The 19,107-nt window shown below is 43.5% G+C and overlaps 1 protein-coding gene across 3 annotated transcripts in view; it reads right to left on the bottom strand.

The window, feature by feature from the left end:
* The window catches only part of LOC132805784 (tensin-1-like), a 284,100-nt gene extending 265,326 nt beyond the window's left edge, over window positions 1–18,774 (bottom strand). For all 3 annotated transcript variants that reach the window (XM_060821037.1, XM_060821039.1, XM_060821038.1), the window contains exon 1: window positions 18,648–18,774. In XM_060821037.1, coding sequence (XP_060677020.1) covers window positions 18,648–18,746 — 99 coding nt within the window. In that variant the 5' untranslated portion in view covers window positions 18,747–18,774. The remainder of the gene's footprint in view (window positions 1–18,647) is intronic.
* Window positions 18,775–19,107: the final 333 nt, after the last annotated feature.

Genomic DNA, 19,107 nt, shown 5'->3' with positions numbered 1-19,107 from the left:
TTTGAAGATTAGCAGACTCCTCAAACACCTTCTCCTATGAACTGAGGAATGGATGCTCTGTCTCAGGGGCTGCAAGTTTTCGTTTCAAAGTTTGAGTTCATCATCATCCCAAACTGGAAAGCATGAGGTCGAGAGTGTGGTGCTGGAAAAGCACAGCAAGTCAGGCTGCATCCGAGGAGCAGGGGAATCAACGTTTCGGGCAAAAGCCCTTCATTAGGAATGAGGCTGGGAGCCTCCAGGGTGGAGAGATAAATGGGTGGGGGGTGGGCTGGGGAGGGGAAGGAGAACATGGGGTATGAACTGGTGTTCACCTGATAGCACTCCCTGAGTCAGAACAGTGGGGTTCAAATCTCACTCCAGAAACTTATGGAATGTGTATGGCACAGGAGGCCATTTGGTTCATTGTATCTATACTGGCTGTTTCACCTGGTGCATTTTGGAGTCCACTAAGTAGTTTGAAATGTACTTATTGTTGTAACAGATGAAACAATCCTCCCACAATCCAAAGATGTGCGGATTAGGTGAACTGGCTAATAGAAATTGCCCATAATGTTCAGGGATGTGTAGGTTAGGTGCATTGGACAGGGGTAAATCTAGAGGAAAGGGTAGGGGATTGGGTCTGGGTGGGTTACTCTTCGCAGGGTCAGTGAGGGCTTGTTGGGCCAAATGGCCTGTTTCCACACTGTAGGGATTCTATGATTCTATGAAAGTAGCCAATCTGTAAACAGCAAGCTCCCACAAACAGGAGTGTGATGACGACCAGACTATGTGTTTCTCCATGTTGATTAAGGGATAAATATTGGTCAGGATTCTAAGGAGATCACTCTTGCACTTCTTCACAGCAGTGCACAGGCTCCTTAACATCTTCCTGAGAGTGTAGATGAACAACTACAGAATTGTATTCTGACAGGAGTCAGCAAATGGGCGACATGAGCAAAAAAATATACATTACTGGCAACGGTCACAACAACCATTAGCAGTGGAGATGCAACACAGACAGTGACGTGAGGTTACACAGTTTTATAACATTGGCTTGACTTGTGCTGTTTAGAACAAAACAATAACTGGCACACTGAATTTAAATTTTAAATAGGTCCCAGTTAGGTTTTGGAGGAAGAAAGTGTGAAAGAGACAATTAGTCTCAGTGCCACTGGGGCAAGATGACAGCAAGAGGGAGGTAATGCCATAGAGAATGGATTGAGTCCAATGTTCCATTTTACAACTCGCCGGCTGGGTCCCATGAAGGACAGCTGCTTGGGCAAAGTACCACTGGTGTTGCCCCATGTTCTGCCACTCAGCAGCACACATGCCCACCCCGCTCCCTACCATGCCCTCAACTAAATGGCATTTGCCAGTGTTTCACTCATCTTGTGCCTTGCTCCCAACAAATCAGTAATGGCTGTACAGACGCAAGGGGAAGCTTTAAACTGTCCCATCATGAATATTTCATTTTCCTTTCACAATCAAATGAAGTCAGCACTGTATATGGGACTGAAAGCGAACAGTCTCGAATTTGTTTCATTACTTTGCTGTCTCCTCCGAATGCTCTTCCACATCCTTGGAACCACTTCAAATTGACATTAATTAGTGGACAGATTAAATGCTTGAGCTACAATTTAATCCTCTCTGTTTATCACATGTCAAGCTTTGAGACCCTGCCAGTAATTTCAGTTGAGCTGCGTTACTTTTGATGGACAAACAGTTTGACAAATGCTCTTGCCAAGTTTTTCAAAGGAAGGTAGCCATGCAGAAGGGCTCTTATTAAACTGAACATGACATTGCACAGAGAACCTTGTAGTGAGCTCCCCTCGTCCTTCTGAGTGCACAAAGTGTTCAGCTTTTACCTCTATTCCTCATTGCATTGCTCTATTACTTACTTGCTGTGTAACTTCTCAATTGCCGTGTTGCTCTCCTCCTCATTGTGCTGCCCCTTGACATTCAACGGTGTTACCATCACTGAACTGCCCACTATCAATATCCTGGGAGTTGCCATTGATCAGAAACTGAACTGGACTCGCCACATAAACACGATGGCTAGAAGAGAAGGTCAGAGGCTAGGAATCCTGAGGTGCGTAACTCACCTCCTGACTCCCCAAAGCCCCAAGGCACAAGTTAGGAGTATGATGGAATACTTCCCTCATGCTAGGATGGATGCAGCTCCAACAACACTCAAGAAGCTTGACACCATTCAGGACAAAGCAGCCCGCTTAATTGGCATCACATCCACAAGCATCCATTCCCTCCACCACCAAGATTTAGTAGCTGCAGTGTGTAATATGTATAAGATGCACTGTAGAAATTCACCAAAGATCCCAAGACAGCACCTTCCAAACCCACGACCACTTGCATCTAGAAGGACAAGGGCAGCAGATACATAGGAACTCCACCATCTTCAAGTTTCCTTCTAAGCCACTCACCCGCCTGACTTGAAAATAGATTGCCAATTCTTTCACTGTCGCTGGATCAGTAACCTGCAATTCCCTCCCTAACGGCATTGTGGGTCTACCTACAGCACATGGACTGCAGTGGTTCAAGAAGGCAGCTCGTCACCACTTCTCCACCACTAGGGATGGGCATAAATGCTGGCCCAGCCAGCAACGCCAAGTCCCACGAGTGAATTAAAAAAATTTAAATTTATACAGCAAGACCTCTGGGTCTACCACCTGCTCCTCCAATCTGACTAGTTTGATATCAAAGGCCCTTTCACACTGCAAAGTATTAGAGTGCTTACAGTCCAGTAAGTGGCCGTTCTGCGAGACCAGTATTTATACTCCACACAAGCCTCCTCCCATCCTCTATTTCACCTCCTGAAAGTGGCATGTACCCAAGATGAATTGGTGCCTTTGCTGGAGGAAGTGGCAGCATTGCTGGTGGGTTGGGGAGCAGGGACGGAAGTGTCGTTTCCTGTTGTCAGGAAGAAGGTGGCAAGTCTGGAAAGAATGACAATATGGGAGACTTGATGGCAGTGAGGAGGAGTGTCAGGCCTCAGGAAGAATGAGGCAAAAATCAGTGAAACGAGAAAAAGTCTTAACTTTAAAAATGCTTCGGTAACATCAGGGAGTTTACGAGGTATGGGAAGGGAGAGCTTTCTGATTTATTTTGGAATTTTGAATTTAAATGGCATAGAAAGAATTCTAAATTGTGCGCTGTACTCAAATCCAACTACTATTACTTAATTAAGTTTTTTTTTTAAAAAGTTATGATTTAATAAGGACAAAGCAAATTTAAATCAGGATATACAGTCTGCACTCATCAGAAAATCAAGAGCTGAAATTTATGTTTAGAAAGGATTTGCTGCATCAAGATTGACAGCATCGGATTTAGTAAATCCAATTGTGAGTCAACAACCTGAACCCAGAAAAATAGCATCAAATAGTGTTGATGTTCAGTGACTCCCCATCGTGCTAACTGCCTATCACTTAGACTCTTGAGTAAGGCCTTGAGCTGAATGCCGTGCTGCCTTTGATAGATGGTGGCAGAGTTGCTTTCTCGACTGAATCCTGATTTTCAGGATTACCACATCAAAGCTCTGGACTCCTTTCACCAAGGACACCAGACGTATCTCAACATCATGAGAATTTGAAAACAGAATAAAATCACAAGCAACAAACTCCCTCCATTGCGCTAGGCGCAACAGCATGAAGATCACCGTCTGAAATCCGAGACTTAGATGGACCGGCCATGCCTCCTGCCTGGAAATTTACAGAATCCCTGAGCAGATCTTCTCTGGTGAATGATTTCATGGGGGAAAAAAAATCAAAATGATCGGTACAAAGGGTTCAAACACACTCCACAAATCTCTGCCTTGCAGCTGACTAGCCCATGTGCAGGCATTCATGGAAATCAGATGAAACAGGTTTCCAGGACCATCTACACCCAATATATAACATCTAACATGCCCATGGGTAATACTGCTGCAGACATGCCCCCTCCCCCACAGAAAAACAACAACAAGGACAATCTAAACTGCCAATCCCACATTAGACACTTCAGTCCTGAGGGGCCCCACTAAATCCAATGATTCACTCAACAGCTTGATCCACTCAAACAATAAGGACTCACTCACAAATTCCAACGCAGACAATCAAGTCGTCTTTTCTACTGAAGCTATGGCTTTGTCACAGCATTTCATAGAAGTCACCGCAACCCACTGAAAATGACAGCAGGGGCAGCTGAACTTACCTTCAGGCTATCAGTGGGGTACAATTCATGGGTTTGTGAATAAATGATCACAGAATATGGGCAGCACTGGGTAGCCCTCTTTTGTTACCCTCAGGATCATCTATTGTTGATTGCGGTTAGCAAGAGTGGTTTGATGCATACTGACAGCCAACACAGTGTAGGACCAGGGTCACATGTAGGCCAGGCCAGGTCACTGAAGAATATTCAAGAGCCAGTCACATCCATACTATAATTTACAAACATGCAAAATGGGAGCAGAAGGAGGCTGCTGAAGCTTGTTCCACCATTCAATAGAATCATGGCTGATCTGTTTGCATTCCACATTCCCATTTATCCGTGATATTCTTTGATTCCTTTGCCTAAGAAGAATCTATGTACCTCTAATGTAAAAATATTTAGTTGCCCTCCTCTCCACTGCCTTCCGAGGCAGAGAATTCCAAAGTCAAGTGCAATTAGAGATGGGCAATAAACATTGGCCCAGCCAGTGAGGCCAACATCCACCATGAATGAAAAAAACCGACTGAGAGAAAAACACATTTCTCTTTATCTCAGTCCTAAAGGGGATTTTTAAAACAGTGTCCCCTAGTTCTGGATTGACCCACAAGAGGAAACATTCCTTTCCACAGGCAGCTTCTGTAGACCATTCAAGATGACCTTCAGTGTAATCACCATTTGCCCTTCTAAACTTTACTGTAAACAAGCCAATCCTGGGAATTACAGACCAGTCAGTCTCACGTCTGTGGTGGGCAAAGTATTGGAGAGGAGTCTGAGAGACAAGATTTATTTTTACTTGGAAAACCAGTTTGATTAGAGATAGTCAGCTTGGCTTTGTGAGGGGCAGGTCATGCCTCACAAATAAGTCTCATCTTCAATTTCACGATTGTGAATGCTCAGCATCTGGATTCTTTGCTTGTTACCCTCCTCCGATCACTGAACGAGCCAGCTCATAGCCCACTGAGCCAGTTATACAAGAAAGATGTGAGCTTGAAGATCCCACATTGTTCCTCCAGTGACTGGGGGGGGGGGGGGGGGGCGGAGGGGGGGGATCCCTTTACTTGACATTGTCTTGCTGAGGTTGCTGGGATTGAGCTGTAATCCCGTTTTCCCTGAGTAACCTGGATGCATCCACTTCAGCTGACAGTGGAAATCAGATAATGGTGAGTTGGCAGTTCATTTCACGTCACTCAAGATCTTGCTTTCTGTCAGAGTTGTTGGAAAATGTGAAAGATGTAAAAGGAGCTGCTGATTTAGAACATAGTACGGGATCTTTACCCAGCATTCTAAGTGGTAGGAGAGTCAGAGCTTTTGGTGAACAGGCAGGAAGGTGGAGGAGAGGCCAAGATGGTCAGTCATGATCTGATTGAAGAACACAGCAGACTCAAAGCACTGAATGGCCTACTCCTGCTCCCACTTTCTTTGTTTGGAGAGGACAGTAAGGGATTTTTGTTTTTAACTGAATCGAAATTTGAAGTCAAGCTTTGGGTTTGTTTAGTTCATTAAAGGACATGTTGGTGCTGTGGGAATGGAATCATTTCCACTTTGCACAGTTAGCATTTATCGGCAGCCATTTCTCAAAACAGATACAACTGAAGCTAAAAGTTCCCTCTGTGTGAACATGATAGCCCAGCTCAACCTCAGAAATTTCAGTAGGTCATAAGCAGAATGGGGATTCCGTATGTTCCTGTTCTCAGAGGTTGGTCACTTGATTCTCATTTGGTGTCTCAGGTTTGGCCATGATTGGCTCATTTTGGAATGACCTTTCTCAACTCCTGACACCTCCTCTCATCGACCCTCCATCTCACCAGCTCTTTACAGCAGGCAGATGACCTGCCCAACCCAAAGCTGCATAACCTACCTCTCATCACATATCTCATGAGAGTTCAGGAGAGAGAAGTGGCAAGCAGGAGTGGGAGGGAGAGGGAAATTTAGGGGAGGGAGAGTCTGGGAATGTGCCAGACAGTTCAAGAGCACAAGAGAGAGTGAGCCAGAAATAAGTCGAAAGAATCAGCATATTTCTCCTATATTTTTACATTTATTTTATGGATATAGGTTTGCTCGCTGAGCTGGAAGGTCCGCTTTCAGACGTTTCATCACCATACTAGGTAACATTTTGTTTGTTACAGTCCTTGCAAGGTATTTTGTAAATTCTGAGCAACAAACCCAAACAAGCAGACAAAACACGTCCAGAAACCCGAGCCACTCTCCCCTACATCAAAGACATCTCGGAAATAACTGCCAGACTACTCAGACCCCTTGGCGTCATGATAGCCCACAAACCCACCAACACACTAAAACAGCAGCTAATGAACTTGAAAGACCCTATACAGACAACAAAAAAAACTAACGTTATTTACAAAATACCATACAAGGACTGTAACAAACACTACATTGGACAAACAGGCAGAAAACTAGCCACCAGGATACATGAACATCAACTAGCCACAAAAAGACATGACCCTCTCTCACTAGTATCCTTACATACAGATGAGGAAGGACACCACTTCGACTGAGACAACACATCCATCCTAGGACAAGCCAAACAGATATGTGCACGAGAATTCCTAGAAGCATGGCATTCCAACCGGAACACGATCAACAAACACATTGACTTGGATCTCATTTACCAGCCCCTGAGAAAAAGAACAGGAAATGACATCACTGTAGGAAATGATATCACCACAGGAAATGACACCACAAACCCAAGGAAATTCAAACATATAAATAGAAAGTGGGTTACACCACCAGTGCTTCATTTGGAGGCTCACTGAAGATGTTACCTACTATAGTGATGAAATGTCTGAAAACGAATCTTACAGCTCGGTGAGCAAACCTACATCCAGAACCTCAACCTGAGCTACAAATCTTCTCAAAACCCGCTAACATTTATTTTATTTTAGAGGTCATTTTATTTATGAATATAGAAATCTGGCCTGAAAGATAATTCAATTAATAATATTATTTTTCTGATGAGAGAGGTCCTACAGAACCTAACTACAGCTTTTGCATTGGTTTTAATGGGAAAATCTGACTCACTTAAAGTTGCACTTGCCAGGAAATGCAACTACAACATTAAGTGAGGCATTCTCTATTAGTCTGTAACAGCTACTTTTCACTGAGTATCTTTTTCTTATTCACAAGTATTTAGATGCATTTGCCACATATAAAGTCATAGCAGTCATTCAGCTCATCAAATCTGTACTTGCTCTCTATGGAGCAACCTAGTCAGCTTCACTCTATATCCCTGTATATTAATTATTAGGATACCATGTTTCAAGAAAAAAAAGTGCACACTCTCTGACATTGAATGTATCTATTTCAGTCTGCTCTGAGTGTGCCATTACATATTGTCTTTGAAAGTTTTCCTCCATCAAAACATACAGTAGCTCCTTTCCAAGGCTGTGACTTTATTCTGTCATCATTGTCTGACCATTAGTTTGGTGCATTGAAGAATGTAGAACATAGAACATAGAACAATACAGTGCAGAATAGGCCCTTCGCCTCTCGATGTTGCGCTGACTTGTGAACTATTCTCAGCTCGTCCCCCTACACTATACCATCATCATCCATGTGCTTATCTAAAGATTATTTAAATTTCCCTAATGTGGCTGAGTTAACTACATTGGCAGGTAAGGCATTCCACACCCTTACTACTCTCTGAGTAAAGAACCTGCCTCTGACATCTGTCTTAAATCTATCACCCCTCAATTCGTAGTTATGCCCCCTCATACAAGCTGATGTCATCATCCTAGGAAAAACACTTTCACTATCTACCCTATCTAATCCTCTGATCATCTTGTATGTCTCTATCAAATCCTCTCTTAGCCTTCTTCTTCCCAAAGAGAACAGACCCAAGTCTCTTAGCCTTTCCTCATAAGACCTTCTCTCCAGACCAGGCAAATCCTGGTAAATCTCCTCTGCATCTTTTCCAATGCTTCCACATCCTTCCCAAAATATGGCGACCAGAACTGTACACAATATTCCAAGTGTGGCCGCACTAGCGTTTTGTATAGTTGCAGCATGGTATTGCAGCTCCGGAACTCAATCCCTCTACCAATGAAACCGAACACACCGTATGCCTTGTTCACAGCACTATCCACCTGGGTGGCAACTTCCAGGGATCTGTGTACATGGACTCTAAGATCCCTCTGCACATCCATACTACCAAGAATCTTTCCATTGACCCAGTACTCTGCCTTTCTGTTATTCTTCCCAAAGTGCATCACCTCACATTTAGCTGCACTGAACTCCATTTGCCACCTCTCAGCCCAATTCTGCAGTTTATCCAAGTCCCTGTGCAACTGGTAACATTCTTCCAAACTGTCCACTACTCCACCGACTCCATTTCCATAGCATGTCCTGGGTTTGTCTAAATGCTCCAGAAAGTTCCACATACCCTCGGAAAATGCTGGAGCTCTGAGCTGACAAAATGAAAAAGCTGGCAAGGGGTGAGAGGAGAAAGTGGTGTGGGAACAGTGGGAATAGATTCCAAGGTGCAGCAGACCACACGCGTTCTCATTGGATTCTGTGGTTGGGATTTTCACTCATGCCAGAATGGCTTGAATTACAACCCTTATCTTGAAAATATAGTGTGAACTGGAGATTTGCTTTGCCAAGTCTTCTTACATTCACATAATGAACTGTGGTGAAAGGAACGTAAAACCTAATTTAGAGGCCGCTCCCTTATTTTAATCCACAGATACAAATCACAATGGCCTGAAGATTCGTGCAAGTATCTGTTATGATACTGGAGAATCTCACGGTCCGCTTTTTCTTATGGAACCAAGTGCCTCAGTTTTCTCACACACGTCCATTCTCCATGACAAGGTCTGACCCAAATGTCTTTCTAAATGTCAGTTATGAGTGCCAAGGGTTTGGTCAAACCACCAGAATGCAGTTTTGTTTTCATGGACTGAATACTTCTCTTGCATACCAATATTCCAATGGGAGGCCTCAAACTGAAGAGGCCTCATGTGCTGAAGCTGCACAGCAAAGTTATGGGCAGAAAGCAGGAAATGAAGAGAGGAGGAGTACTTGGAAATAGAGGCTAATACGTCAGTTCTTCTGATAGTTGCCAGGCCCTGATCGCTCCCAGCTGTTGTGGTTTACTCAACCTGTTGTTATTGTACTCTTTAGCAAATACTATAGTCATTTCTGATCACTGCAAACAGAACACATGGATTTTTCTGTCGGTACTTTAAAATGCTAACCATGTCATCCAAATAGATTTCTACAATAGTGACAGTCTGTCGCAGAGATGAGCTTCCAACCACATATCCACACCAAGACCATTTGTTTCCACCTCTGTAACTTCACCGAAGTGCTCTTTCTCAGCTCAGCTGCTGCTGAAACTCTCACTCTGCCTTTTGTTACCTCTGGGCACAACTATTCCATTGCAGTCTTTGCTGCCCATCCGGTTTTCCTATCCCCCATGTGCTCACCGACCTCCCAGTCAAGCAATTAAAATTCTCATCCATGTTTACACATCCCTCCATGGCCTTGCTCCTCCAGCCCCATACCCTTCTGAGATATATGTGCTTCTCTAATTCTGGCCTCATGAGCTTCCCTGGTTTTGCTTGTGGCATCATTCAGCTGTTTAGCACAAAACTCTAGAATGCTCTTCTTATCCCACTCCATTCTTTAAATTGCTTTTCTCCTTTAAGACACTCTCTAAGAACTAACAGGTTGACCAATTTTGGTTGAACATCTCCTTATGCATTTTGGCATCATACTTTTGTTTTATAATGCTCCTATGAAGCTACTTGGGAAGTTTCATTATATTATAGTCGCTATGGAAATATAGGTTGCTGTTGCTACTGCATTTATCCTCAAGAATGGAACTGAAGGCTGACGAATCTCCTTTTGTTCACTTGCCATGGTCTGACTTTGCAACTATTCTTTTGTCTCTTTTATCAACAGCAGAGGCACTTGTTTCTATTTTGACTTCAGTAAGTTCAAGGAAGCAACTAGAAGATGTATTGGAAACTGCAGTTGCCTGAGTTGTCAGTCTATTACACAAGACTGTCCAGGGGAATTTAAAGGCATAGCCCCACATTCAAGCATAGGAGGGTGCTGATGCCAACTCAGCACCAATTCCTCCTTCAGCCAGTGGCTGGGATCGGGAATGCACTGCATGAGAGTGTGGTGGAGGCAGATTCACTTGGGGTTTTCACAAGAGAACTGGAGACTTACTTGGCGAGAAAGCATTGCAGGGCCACAGTGAGAGGAAGGGGAGTGGGAGTGGGACCGGGTTCTCTTCGGGAGAGCAACATTCACTCAGTAGGTTGAATGGCCTCCTCTGTGCTGGGATTATGAGGCGAGGATTCTCCCTTACGCCAGGATTCATGGGGATTTCAATCACTTTTTGTTTGCCTTTCAACCTGTCACCAACTAGTAGGAATTCTCTGGAAAGTAAAGGCTCCATGTGAATGGAATTAGCCGTGACTGTTGTTTCTGTTCTGAGCATCAGCGACAATGAGCTTTGGAAATGAGTATGTCAGGGTCATGCAACGATCACGGTCTGAAAACAAAAAGTGTGATGTCAGTGCCAAATATTGACTGTGACTTGTAATGTTGTTCGCTTTACATTGCTGTTCCTTCTGTGTATTGCAGGGGCTGTATTAGCATGTCAATCATCCCCGTTTTCATTCCAACACTTTAAAAATACAAGTCAACTTGCCTCATACACAAGGATCAAACTGAGACCTTAGGTTAGCTCATTCAAAATACATCACTCTGAGGCTTCAAGTGATGGCTACTATCATGGCACACCTTTCAGTGTGTGGTCTTTCAAAGCACGTGGCACGTGGAAACGAAAGTCTTCAGAAAAATGTCTTCCTCGGGATTATTTTAATTGGTTCCTGTTCAAAACCACTTACAAAGACTTGCCAATGTCAGATCTCACAGCCAGGAATGATCTATTTGGTTGACGAACTCAATGGGACCATCTCCAGCCATCTGCCGTTGTGTTAACCACAGGCCACCTTTCAGCCCTGGGGTCCTGGTCAGAATTAAAAAGGTTAATCATGGGCACTATTTCAAGTTAAAGCATGATCAGTAACAACAACTAATATTCATATAGCACCTTTGACATAATACAATGGCCCAAAGTGCTTTATTGGAATGGTTTTAGCCACATTGGGAGATATTAAGTCAAATAACCAAGTGCTTGGTCAGAGGTAGGTTTTAAGGAGCATCTTAAAGGTGGCAAAAAGAATCAGAGGGGTTTAGGAAGGGAATTCTAGAGCTTAAGTCACAGGCAGCTGACGGTATAGTCATTAACAGTGGAACAATTCTAATCGGGACTGCACAAGAGGCCAGAGTTTGAGGAGTACAGACATCTTGGGGGAGATGACCAAGATAGGGAAAGGCGAGGTCTAAGAGGGACTTGAAAACAAATTTTAAAAGCAAAGTGTTGCTTGACCAGCAGTCAGTGTGGGTCAGCGAGCGGAGGGGTGAATGATTTTGGTGCGATTTAAGAGGCCCCAGAAAGCAACAGCAGACAATACCAGCTAATTTTAGTGAAATTCTGTTGAGTCAGTTAACTAGGCAAACTGACATTTCAAGGCATTAACTGAGATTGGGCCTGCTTTTCCCTCTGCATTCTTTGCTATATCTTTGTTACATTAGCAAATTCAATTCGCAATAGGGGGTGTTCTTTAAATGTAACCAATACAGACAAATGAGAAGGCATCCTGTGGCTCCAATAACAATGAGGGCTAATCTCTCTCTCCAATTTATTGCTATAGGCCTGCCAGACCTCAAACTCTACTGGGAACCATGAGCAATTACTTCACATAAATAAAACCCAATTTCATCGCGAAAATCTACATTGTCTGTTCAGCACATGTTGAAAACTCAAAAGAGATGTGACCTTTCCCCTGTCTGACAGGCGCTGGTGACAAACGGTTTTAATTCTTTCCACGCCACTAAACGTTTGAAGACATATTTACACTTCCATTGTTACGGGAATTTAGATTGTTCAGGACAAACTTCATTAGCAAACAAAGCCGCAGGAATCCATTATATTTTGTTGCACAACTAGGAGAAACAAAGATTGAGGGGATTATACAATTTTATACCTCAGATATAATTTGTTCTTGTTGGCATTTGTCAGAGTACATTTTTTAAATACAGTTTTATCCTTCCCCTTCTTTATAGATTAGATCACTGAGGGTTAGACAGAGTTTTGAATTTCTTAAACATGGCTGAAGCAGCCTTCAGGTTAATACCACTTCATTGGGAGCTTTTACTGAATTTTACAGAATCAGGGCAAATGTGGCAATTGTCATGATCCAAGAACCGATCTGTCAAAAGCAGCTACAGTCGAAGCTCATTCTCACTCAGTGAGATGGTGAGGCATAGGATGATACTTCTTGGCTCACCAAATAGCCAAAAAGAAAAGCCTTATCTTCATGGCCTGCAGTTTTTTTCTGAACCAACAAACAGCAGCTTTACATAAAGGTAGTTTTGTACACCAATCTATGCCAATACATTGTGTGCTTTAAGTGCCTCTGGTGAGCGTATAATCTAAATATGTAGTGAATTAGCCACCAAATCCCACACTGGGCAAATTTCCCCACATGTTCCAGAGAATGGAGGTACCCTATTATACATACTACACATTACTTGTACTGCTGTTAGCTGGTCTCATTAGGGGGTGTCGGGGCATCACAGAAATGCTGTATTGGCCTCATTAGCGACAGAAGCTTCTTGAACACTATTACATGTATTCGAGCTTTAGGGATTTGCCGCTCATTAAAGAGAGTGACGCTAATGATGGAGAGTGGAACCAGTTCCAAATTCAAGTCCTCATTTTGTCAGATTGGCTACCCACAAAGCTCATAGGATTTACAATACATTAACAAGGCCATTTGGCCCCAGTGGTCCATACTGGTGTTTATGTTCCACTATAGCATCCTCCCATGGTGGCACCTTATCAACAAAATCTTTCATCCTCATGAGCTCATCCAGCTTCTCCTTAAGTGTACCTCTACTAATCATCTCAGCCGCTCCCTGTGGTAGGGAGTTCCACATTCTCACCACCTGAACAACAAAAAACAAAGAACTCCCGAATGCTGGAAATCAGAAACGAAAACAGAGATTGCTGGAGAAGATCAGCGGGTCTGCCAGCATCTATGGAGTGAAATCAGAGTTAACGTGTCGAGTCTAATCGTTAACTCTGCAATTTCTGTTTTTGTTACTGGTTATAACTTATTTGTTCTGCTACTATACTGACCAGGACATAAAACAAAACATTGTTCCTCTGAGGAAAAAAATGTGCTATGGAATCTTTTATATCCAACTAAGCCAACAGACAGGGCCTCAACTGAGATATGTCATTGACAACACTGCAGCACCTCTGAGTCCTATACTGAAGCGTCACCCTTGATTATGCACTTAATCCCTGGATATTTTATCTATTTAAAATGTCAACAAAAAATGAAAACTCACTCTGATGGCAAATATCAGTGAAAGCAAAACTATTAACCTCTAAATTATGTTCTATATAATCTATTGTGATCCTGCTGTCTATAAAGACCATGCAGGGTTAAAGTAACTTAGTCAACAGACAACCATCAGTTCAGCTGACAGCTGTTTGACCTGTGGAGTGCTACATCCTGCTTCTAGTGAACTGGGAAACAGCTAAACTTGGAACATGAAGTGTTCTTCCTCAGACAAACAGTCCGAAAAACATTACTCAGATGTGAAATAGTGTTCCTCCCTATTATATAAATGAACATGTTAATTGTCAGAAGATGGTTCATCCTGTCTATTGCTTTGAGATAGCAAGCAAGAGCTCCTGCAGTTTTGAGCTCTTGTGATGCATTAAATCCTTGAAATCATTTAAATTTTAATTTTGCCTCGGTCCAAAGTCAATTTCACGCAGAAGTTTAGATCTGCTTTTATTTCAGCAAACCAGCGCACATAATTTTAGCCAACAATTAAAGCTGAGGGACATTCCTTTATAGAAACATTTTTATGAACACCAAAGCTTAGTTAAATATTGATTTTATTGAACACTTGTGGTGCATATGTGACTCATTAGAAAGGAGAGTGGTGTAGCCCTTTGACAGGATGTAGGGTCACACATGTTTAGACCTATAATACCCTGAACTCCACTCTTCTGAAGACTGGAGCTAGTTTTCTGGAGGTTTTTTATAAAGAAAACTAGTCTGGCTCCCACACCGAAGAGTTGGAAACAAGCTGTGATGAAAAAAAGACTTATTTGGAAGTGTTTTATTTTACAACAGGGCAGTTTAAAGGGACATTGTCGTTCTTGAACAAGAATACTTGCTGAACCATTTCTTTTCTTTTGCTGCACTCCCATCAAAGAATTGATGGAAGACTTGAATGCTGACATGGTTAGGGTTATCACAGCGTGCTTGTAAGCAAACAAGTTATTGTGATCTAAAACGTACTACCTGAAGAGCCGGTGGAAAACAAATTAATCGTAACTTTTTAAAAAGGAATTTAAAAAGAAACCCAGGCTATGGGAACAGGGCATAAGAGTGAGATTAATTAGCCAATTTGACCAAACAGACAGGATGGCCACAGTGGGCTGTATAGCCTCATTTCTGTGGTTTCATGACATCAAAAATAGTTTGCTAACCATTTGTTTGAAATTCTTTTTTTTGTGTGAATTTTCTCTGACAAGGAATGTTAGAGCTGGAATTCTTTCCGCCGTTGTTGCCAGCTTCAAGCACTCCCACAGAGGTTCGATGTAGAAATGAAATGTCAAGCTACCCTGTGCTCCAAGACAAACTGTCACTCCCAAGCTCAGACGAATGTCACCTATTGTACGACGTCTCCATTTCCCACAGGTTGTCCCGTGGCCTTTGTGAGCAACTGCTGTGCACAAACCTGGCTGAAATCAAAGCCAGATGCCAGTGTGGCTTAGGGGTGTGTGTGTGTGTGTGTGTGTGTGTGTGTGTGTGTGTGTGTGTGTGTGTGTGTGTGTGTGTGTGTGTGTGTGTGTGTGTGTGTGTGTGATTAGACTCACATATGAATGGTATTCGACTGACTAATTCCTAAAGAAGCTATTAGCCTGGATCTCAGGAACTTGAGCCTACATTCCTCTATAAGTAAGTGCGTAGAATATAAAACTATAGGGACCAGGCTCACAAGTCCACAGAACTGGCTGCCCAAAACATTATCAGCCATAATTAAAATAAAGAAAAGCGAAACTAATTGCAAGGATTTCAGCCAGACAGACTGTAGGTCCCAGGTACTGAAGTTATTTCTTATGCATGATTGACCTGTGGCTTGCAATGGCACTTGACGTGCATGTAAAAATCCACACTGACAGTCCAGTGCAGTACTGAGGGAGTGCTGCACTGTCTGAGGAGCTGTCTTTCAAATGAGATGTCAAACCATGGCTCCATCTCCTACATTGCTTGCATATACATAAAATAATCTGTGGCATTATGTTGAAGAAGAGTGGGATGAGTAATCTGTTTCCCTGTTGACCTGGTTAATCCTTATCCCTCAATCAACATCACAAAGAAAACTGCCTCATTGTCTCATTGCTGTCTGTGGGCTCTTGCTGTGTGCAAATGGGCTGCTATGTTTCTTACATCACAACAGTGAATATACTTTCAAAGTACTTCATTGACCATAAAACACTTTGGCATGATCAGGACACTATATCAATGCAAGGTTTTCTTTTTGTCACTAATACAAAGAAAAACGTCACAAACCAAACACAAGAACATTGGAGCAAGGCTCAAAGGATGTGTGTTCAAAAAAGGCAGTAAACAAATGTAAATCTTTCTTGCAGTACACAGTGTGCTTCTCTAGCACTTGGAGACTCTCAGTATACAGGTCAACAGCTAATGCTTTGCATGTGCATCAATCTACTGCTTTATCGCTGAGTTGACATTTGAATATGAGAGAAAAATCAGAACTTCAAAAATTACTGCATGGCAAAGGTCATCATCAAAACTCAGCAAGTTGCTAAGGCTCAGTCTGACTCCAGTGGTCAGTTTGTTGAAGTCTATCGGAATCCTAGTGTCTAAGAAGAGAGAAGTAGAATTAATGTTTTTAAAAAAATTATTTCAGGGGATGTGGGTATCAATGACTGAGCCAACATTTATTGCCTATCCTGAGTTGGAAAGTGAAGACTCCACATGCTTACAATCATTTGACTCACATAAGATAGGTATTTGAGTAACTAATTCCTAAAGAAGCTATTAGCATGGACCTCAGGAACTTGAGCCTACATTCCTATATATGTAAGTGTGTTGAATATAAAACTATAGGGACCAAGCTCACAAGTCAACAGAGCTGACTGGTCAAAACATTACCACCACTATTAAAGTAAAATTATTCTTTAAGAAGTGGTGGTGTGTTGCCTTTTTGAATCTCTGCAGTCCATGTTGCACAGGTACACAGAGAGTTCCAGGATTTTGACCCAACACTGAAGGAACAGTGATACATTTCCAAGACAGGATGGGGAATGGCTTGGAGGGACACTGGAGGTGATGGTATTCCTGTGTAGCTGCTGCCCTTGTCCTTCTAGATGGTAGAGATTGAGGGTTTGAAAGGTGCTGTAAAAAGAGATTTGGTGATTTGCTGCAGTGCACAGTGTAGATGGTACATACTGATGGTGCTGAGCTGTGGCAGAGGGGGTGGATGTTGAGGGTAGTGGATGGGATGTTCATCAACGGATGGGATGCTCATCAACTGGGTTGCTTTGACCTGCACAATCTTGAGTGTGGTTGGAGCTGCACCCAAGGGAGTATTCAATCACATTCCTGACTTGTGCCTTGTAGATGGTGGACAGGCTTTGGGGACTCAGGAGGTGAGTCACTTGCTGCAGTATTCCTAACCTCTGACCTGCTCTTGTAGTATTTATATTGCTGACCTAATTCAGTTTTTAGTCAATGGTGACTCCCAGGACGTTGATTATGGGGGATTCAGCAATGGTAATGGCAATACCCTTGAATGTCAAGGGATGATGCTGGCTTGTTGGAGATGATCACTGCCTGCCACTTGCTGGTGTTAATGTTACTTGCTACTTTTCAGCTCAAACTTGGATATTGTCCAGGTCCTTTGACACAGACTGCTTCAGTATCTGAGAAGTCGCAAACATTGGAGCATTCATCAGTGAACATCCCCACTCTTGCTTTATGAGGACATCAGCATTGGACATTTCATAGCTCATCAAATCTGCTTCTCTCTCCGCAGATGCTGCCTGACCTGTTCAGCATTTTCTCTTTGATGTCAGATGTGCAGCACTTTGCTTGTGGCTGGTAATTTACAGGCAATTGCCCAGCGATAGGGGAAGAGCGCGAGCAGCCGGCCTGTGCTTGACCCCGGGTGAGAGAGGTCCTAGCAGTGACCCGTGGTGGCCACAGGGAGCAGGCGGGAGGCCTGACATGCACACACACGGCTCTCATTGAATGCATTGAAACCTGAGCCTGCTCTGTAATCGGCAAGGAGACCTGTCAATAACAAGGGGGAAAGCCACTGATGTTTAAACCAGGGGACAAGGGGCAACATCTCCAGCCGTGGGGACGCAGTTAAGGGAGGTGCTGTCCACGGGGTCAATCTGTGGCGGGCCCAGCATATTCCAGCCTGGGACTGTGCAGAGGGCAGCAGCGCTGATGTTGTGACAGCAGGAATCCCTGAAGACTGTCACATTGTGCAGCGTTCCACCGCCACCTAACACAACAGAGCACTGAATTTATGATGAAATATGTGGCCCTTCCTTTGACATCGTAGGCAGTGCATTCCAGGAAGATTTGAAGAGCCGTGTGACTGCAGCCAGAAAAGCATTCTCTACATAATCAGATCGCAGACTGCAGTGACCTGCTGACAAACTGTTACTTTTCGAGTCAATATGCTTGAGGAGTTCCCGAGTCATATGTCGTCGGAAAAAGAAAACCAGCACAAAGGAAAGCGCAACTTTTCCTGATCTTTGTATAAAGTTTCTTTGGGTTAGTTTTGCCAGACACTTGACACAGACTGCAACATGTTGACATTGACATGACTGCATTAAAAAGTCTACTTTCCCCCTATACACCCCCAAGAAAAAAGGTCAGTTTCAATGAGCGTTGAGCCCCTTTAAAGTTTCCTACCAGTTTCCAAAGAGCAACAAGTTGGCCTCATTTCTTTATTCCTGTCGCTTTCATTCCCCGTTCCCCCATTTTTTTGGCTCCCCAAGGTTACAAAGTCTCGTAAATAAAACATCAACAACCCATGCGTTACTAGAAAACAATTACAGTTACTTGACCTTTGCCCCCTTTCGCCTGACCATATATTAAGCAGAACGTTCTTAGCAGTGTTTTCGATTGAAAACATGTCTGGCATGATATATACAGTATATATGTGTGTGTGTGTATGTGGGGTACTTGTCTCACTGTACAAAGTCACAATGTAACACCTTACAACAACTAACGCACTTTTCTACAGACGATCCTCCTCAAACACACGCATACACAGAGCCCCAGGACGGGATGAAATACCTTTGTGAGCCTCATGTTTTCTTCTTTCCTCCTCGTAGCTTCATCTGGGGGCCCACACAGCTCCTTCCCGCAGCAATCGAGACTTAGAGCACAGCCCATGCAGCTCCTCTCTCTGATGCTGGCTCAGCTCTGAATCTCAGGGAAATGTGTTTTTTTTTCCCTTACACCCCCCCCCTCCCACCCCTCCGGGCGGAAAACGGAGTGGAGTTTAATTCTGGAACTTAGCACCGCCTCTGTATTCACCGGCAGCCCCGGTCACATTGGAACAAACTTCCCTGTGCCAGATGTGGATGAAGCAGGGGGGTGGAAGAGCGCTGCTGTTTCTCCCTTTTACACAAACAGGTGTCAACACCAACCCCCCCCCCCCCCCCCCCCCACCACCGCCCAACCTTCGTTCACTGGGACATGGAGGCTCAGTCCCTCAGCTGCATTGACTGGGGAATGAATTTCATAACAGCCA

The sequence above is a fragment of the Hemiscyllium ocellatum genome, chromosome X (assembly GCF_020745735.1).
Source record: "Hemiscyllium ocellatum isolate sHemOce1 chromosome X, sHemOce1.pat.X.cur, whole genome shotgun sequence".
NCBI lineage: Eukaryota > Metazoa > Chordata > Chondrichthyes > Orectolobiformes > Hemiscylliidae > Hemiscyllium > Hemiscyllium ocellatum.
This window is presented reverse-complemented; position numbering and strand designations above follow the sequence as displayed.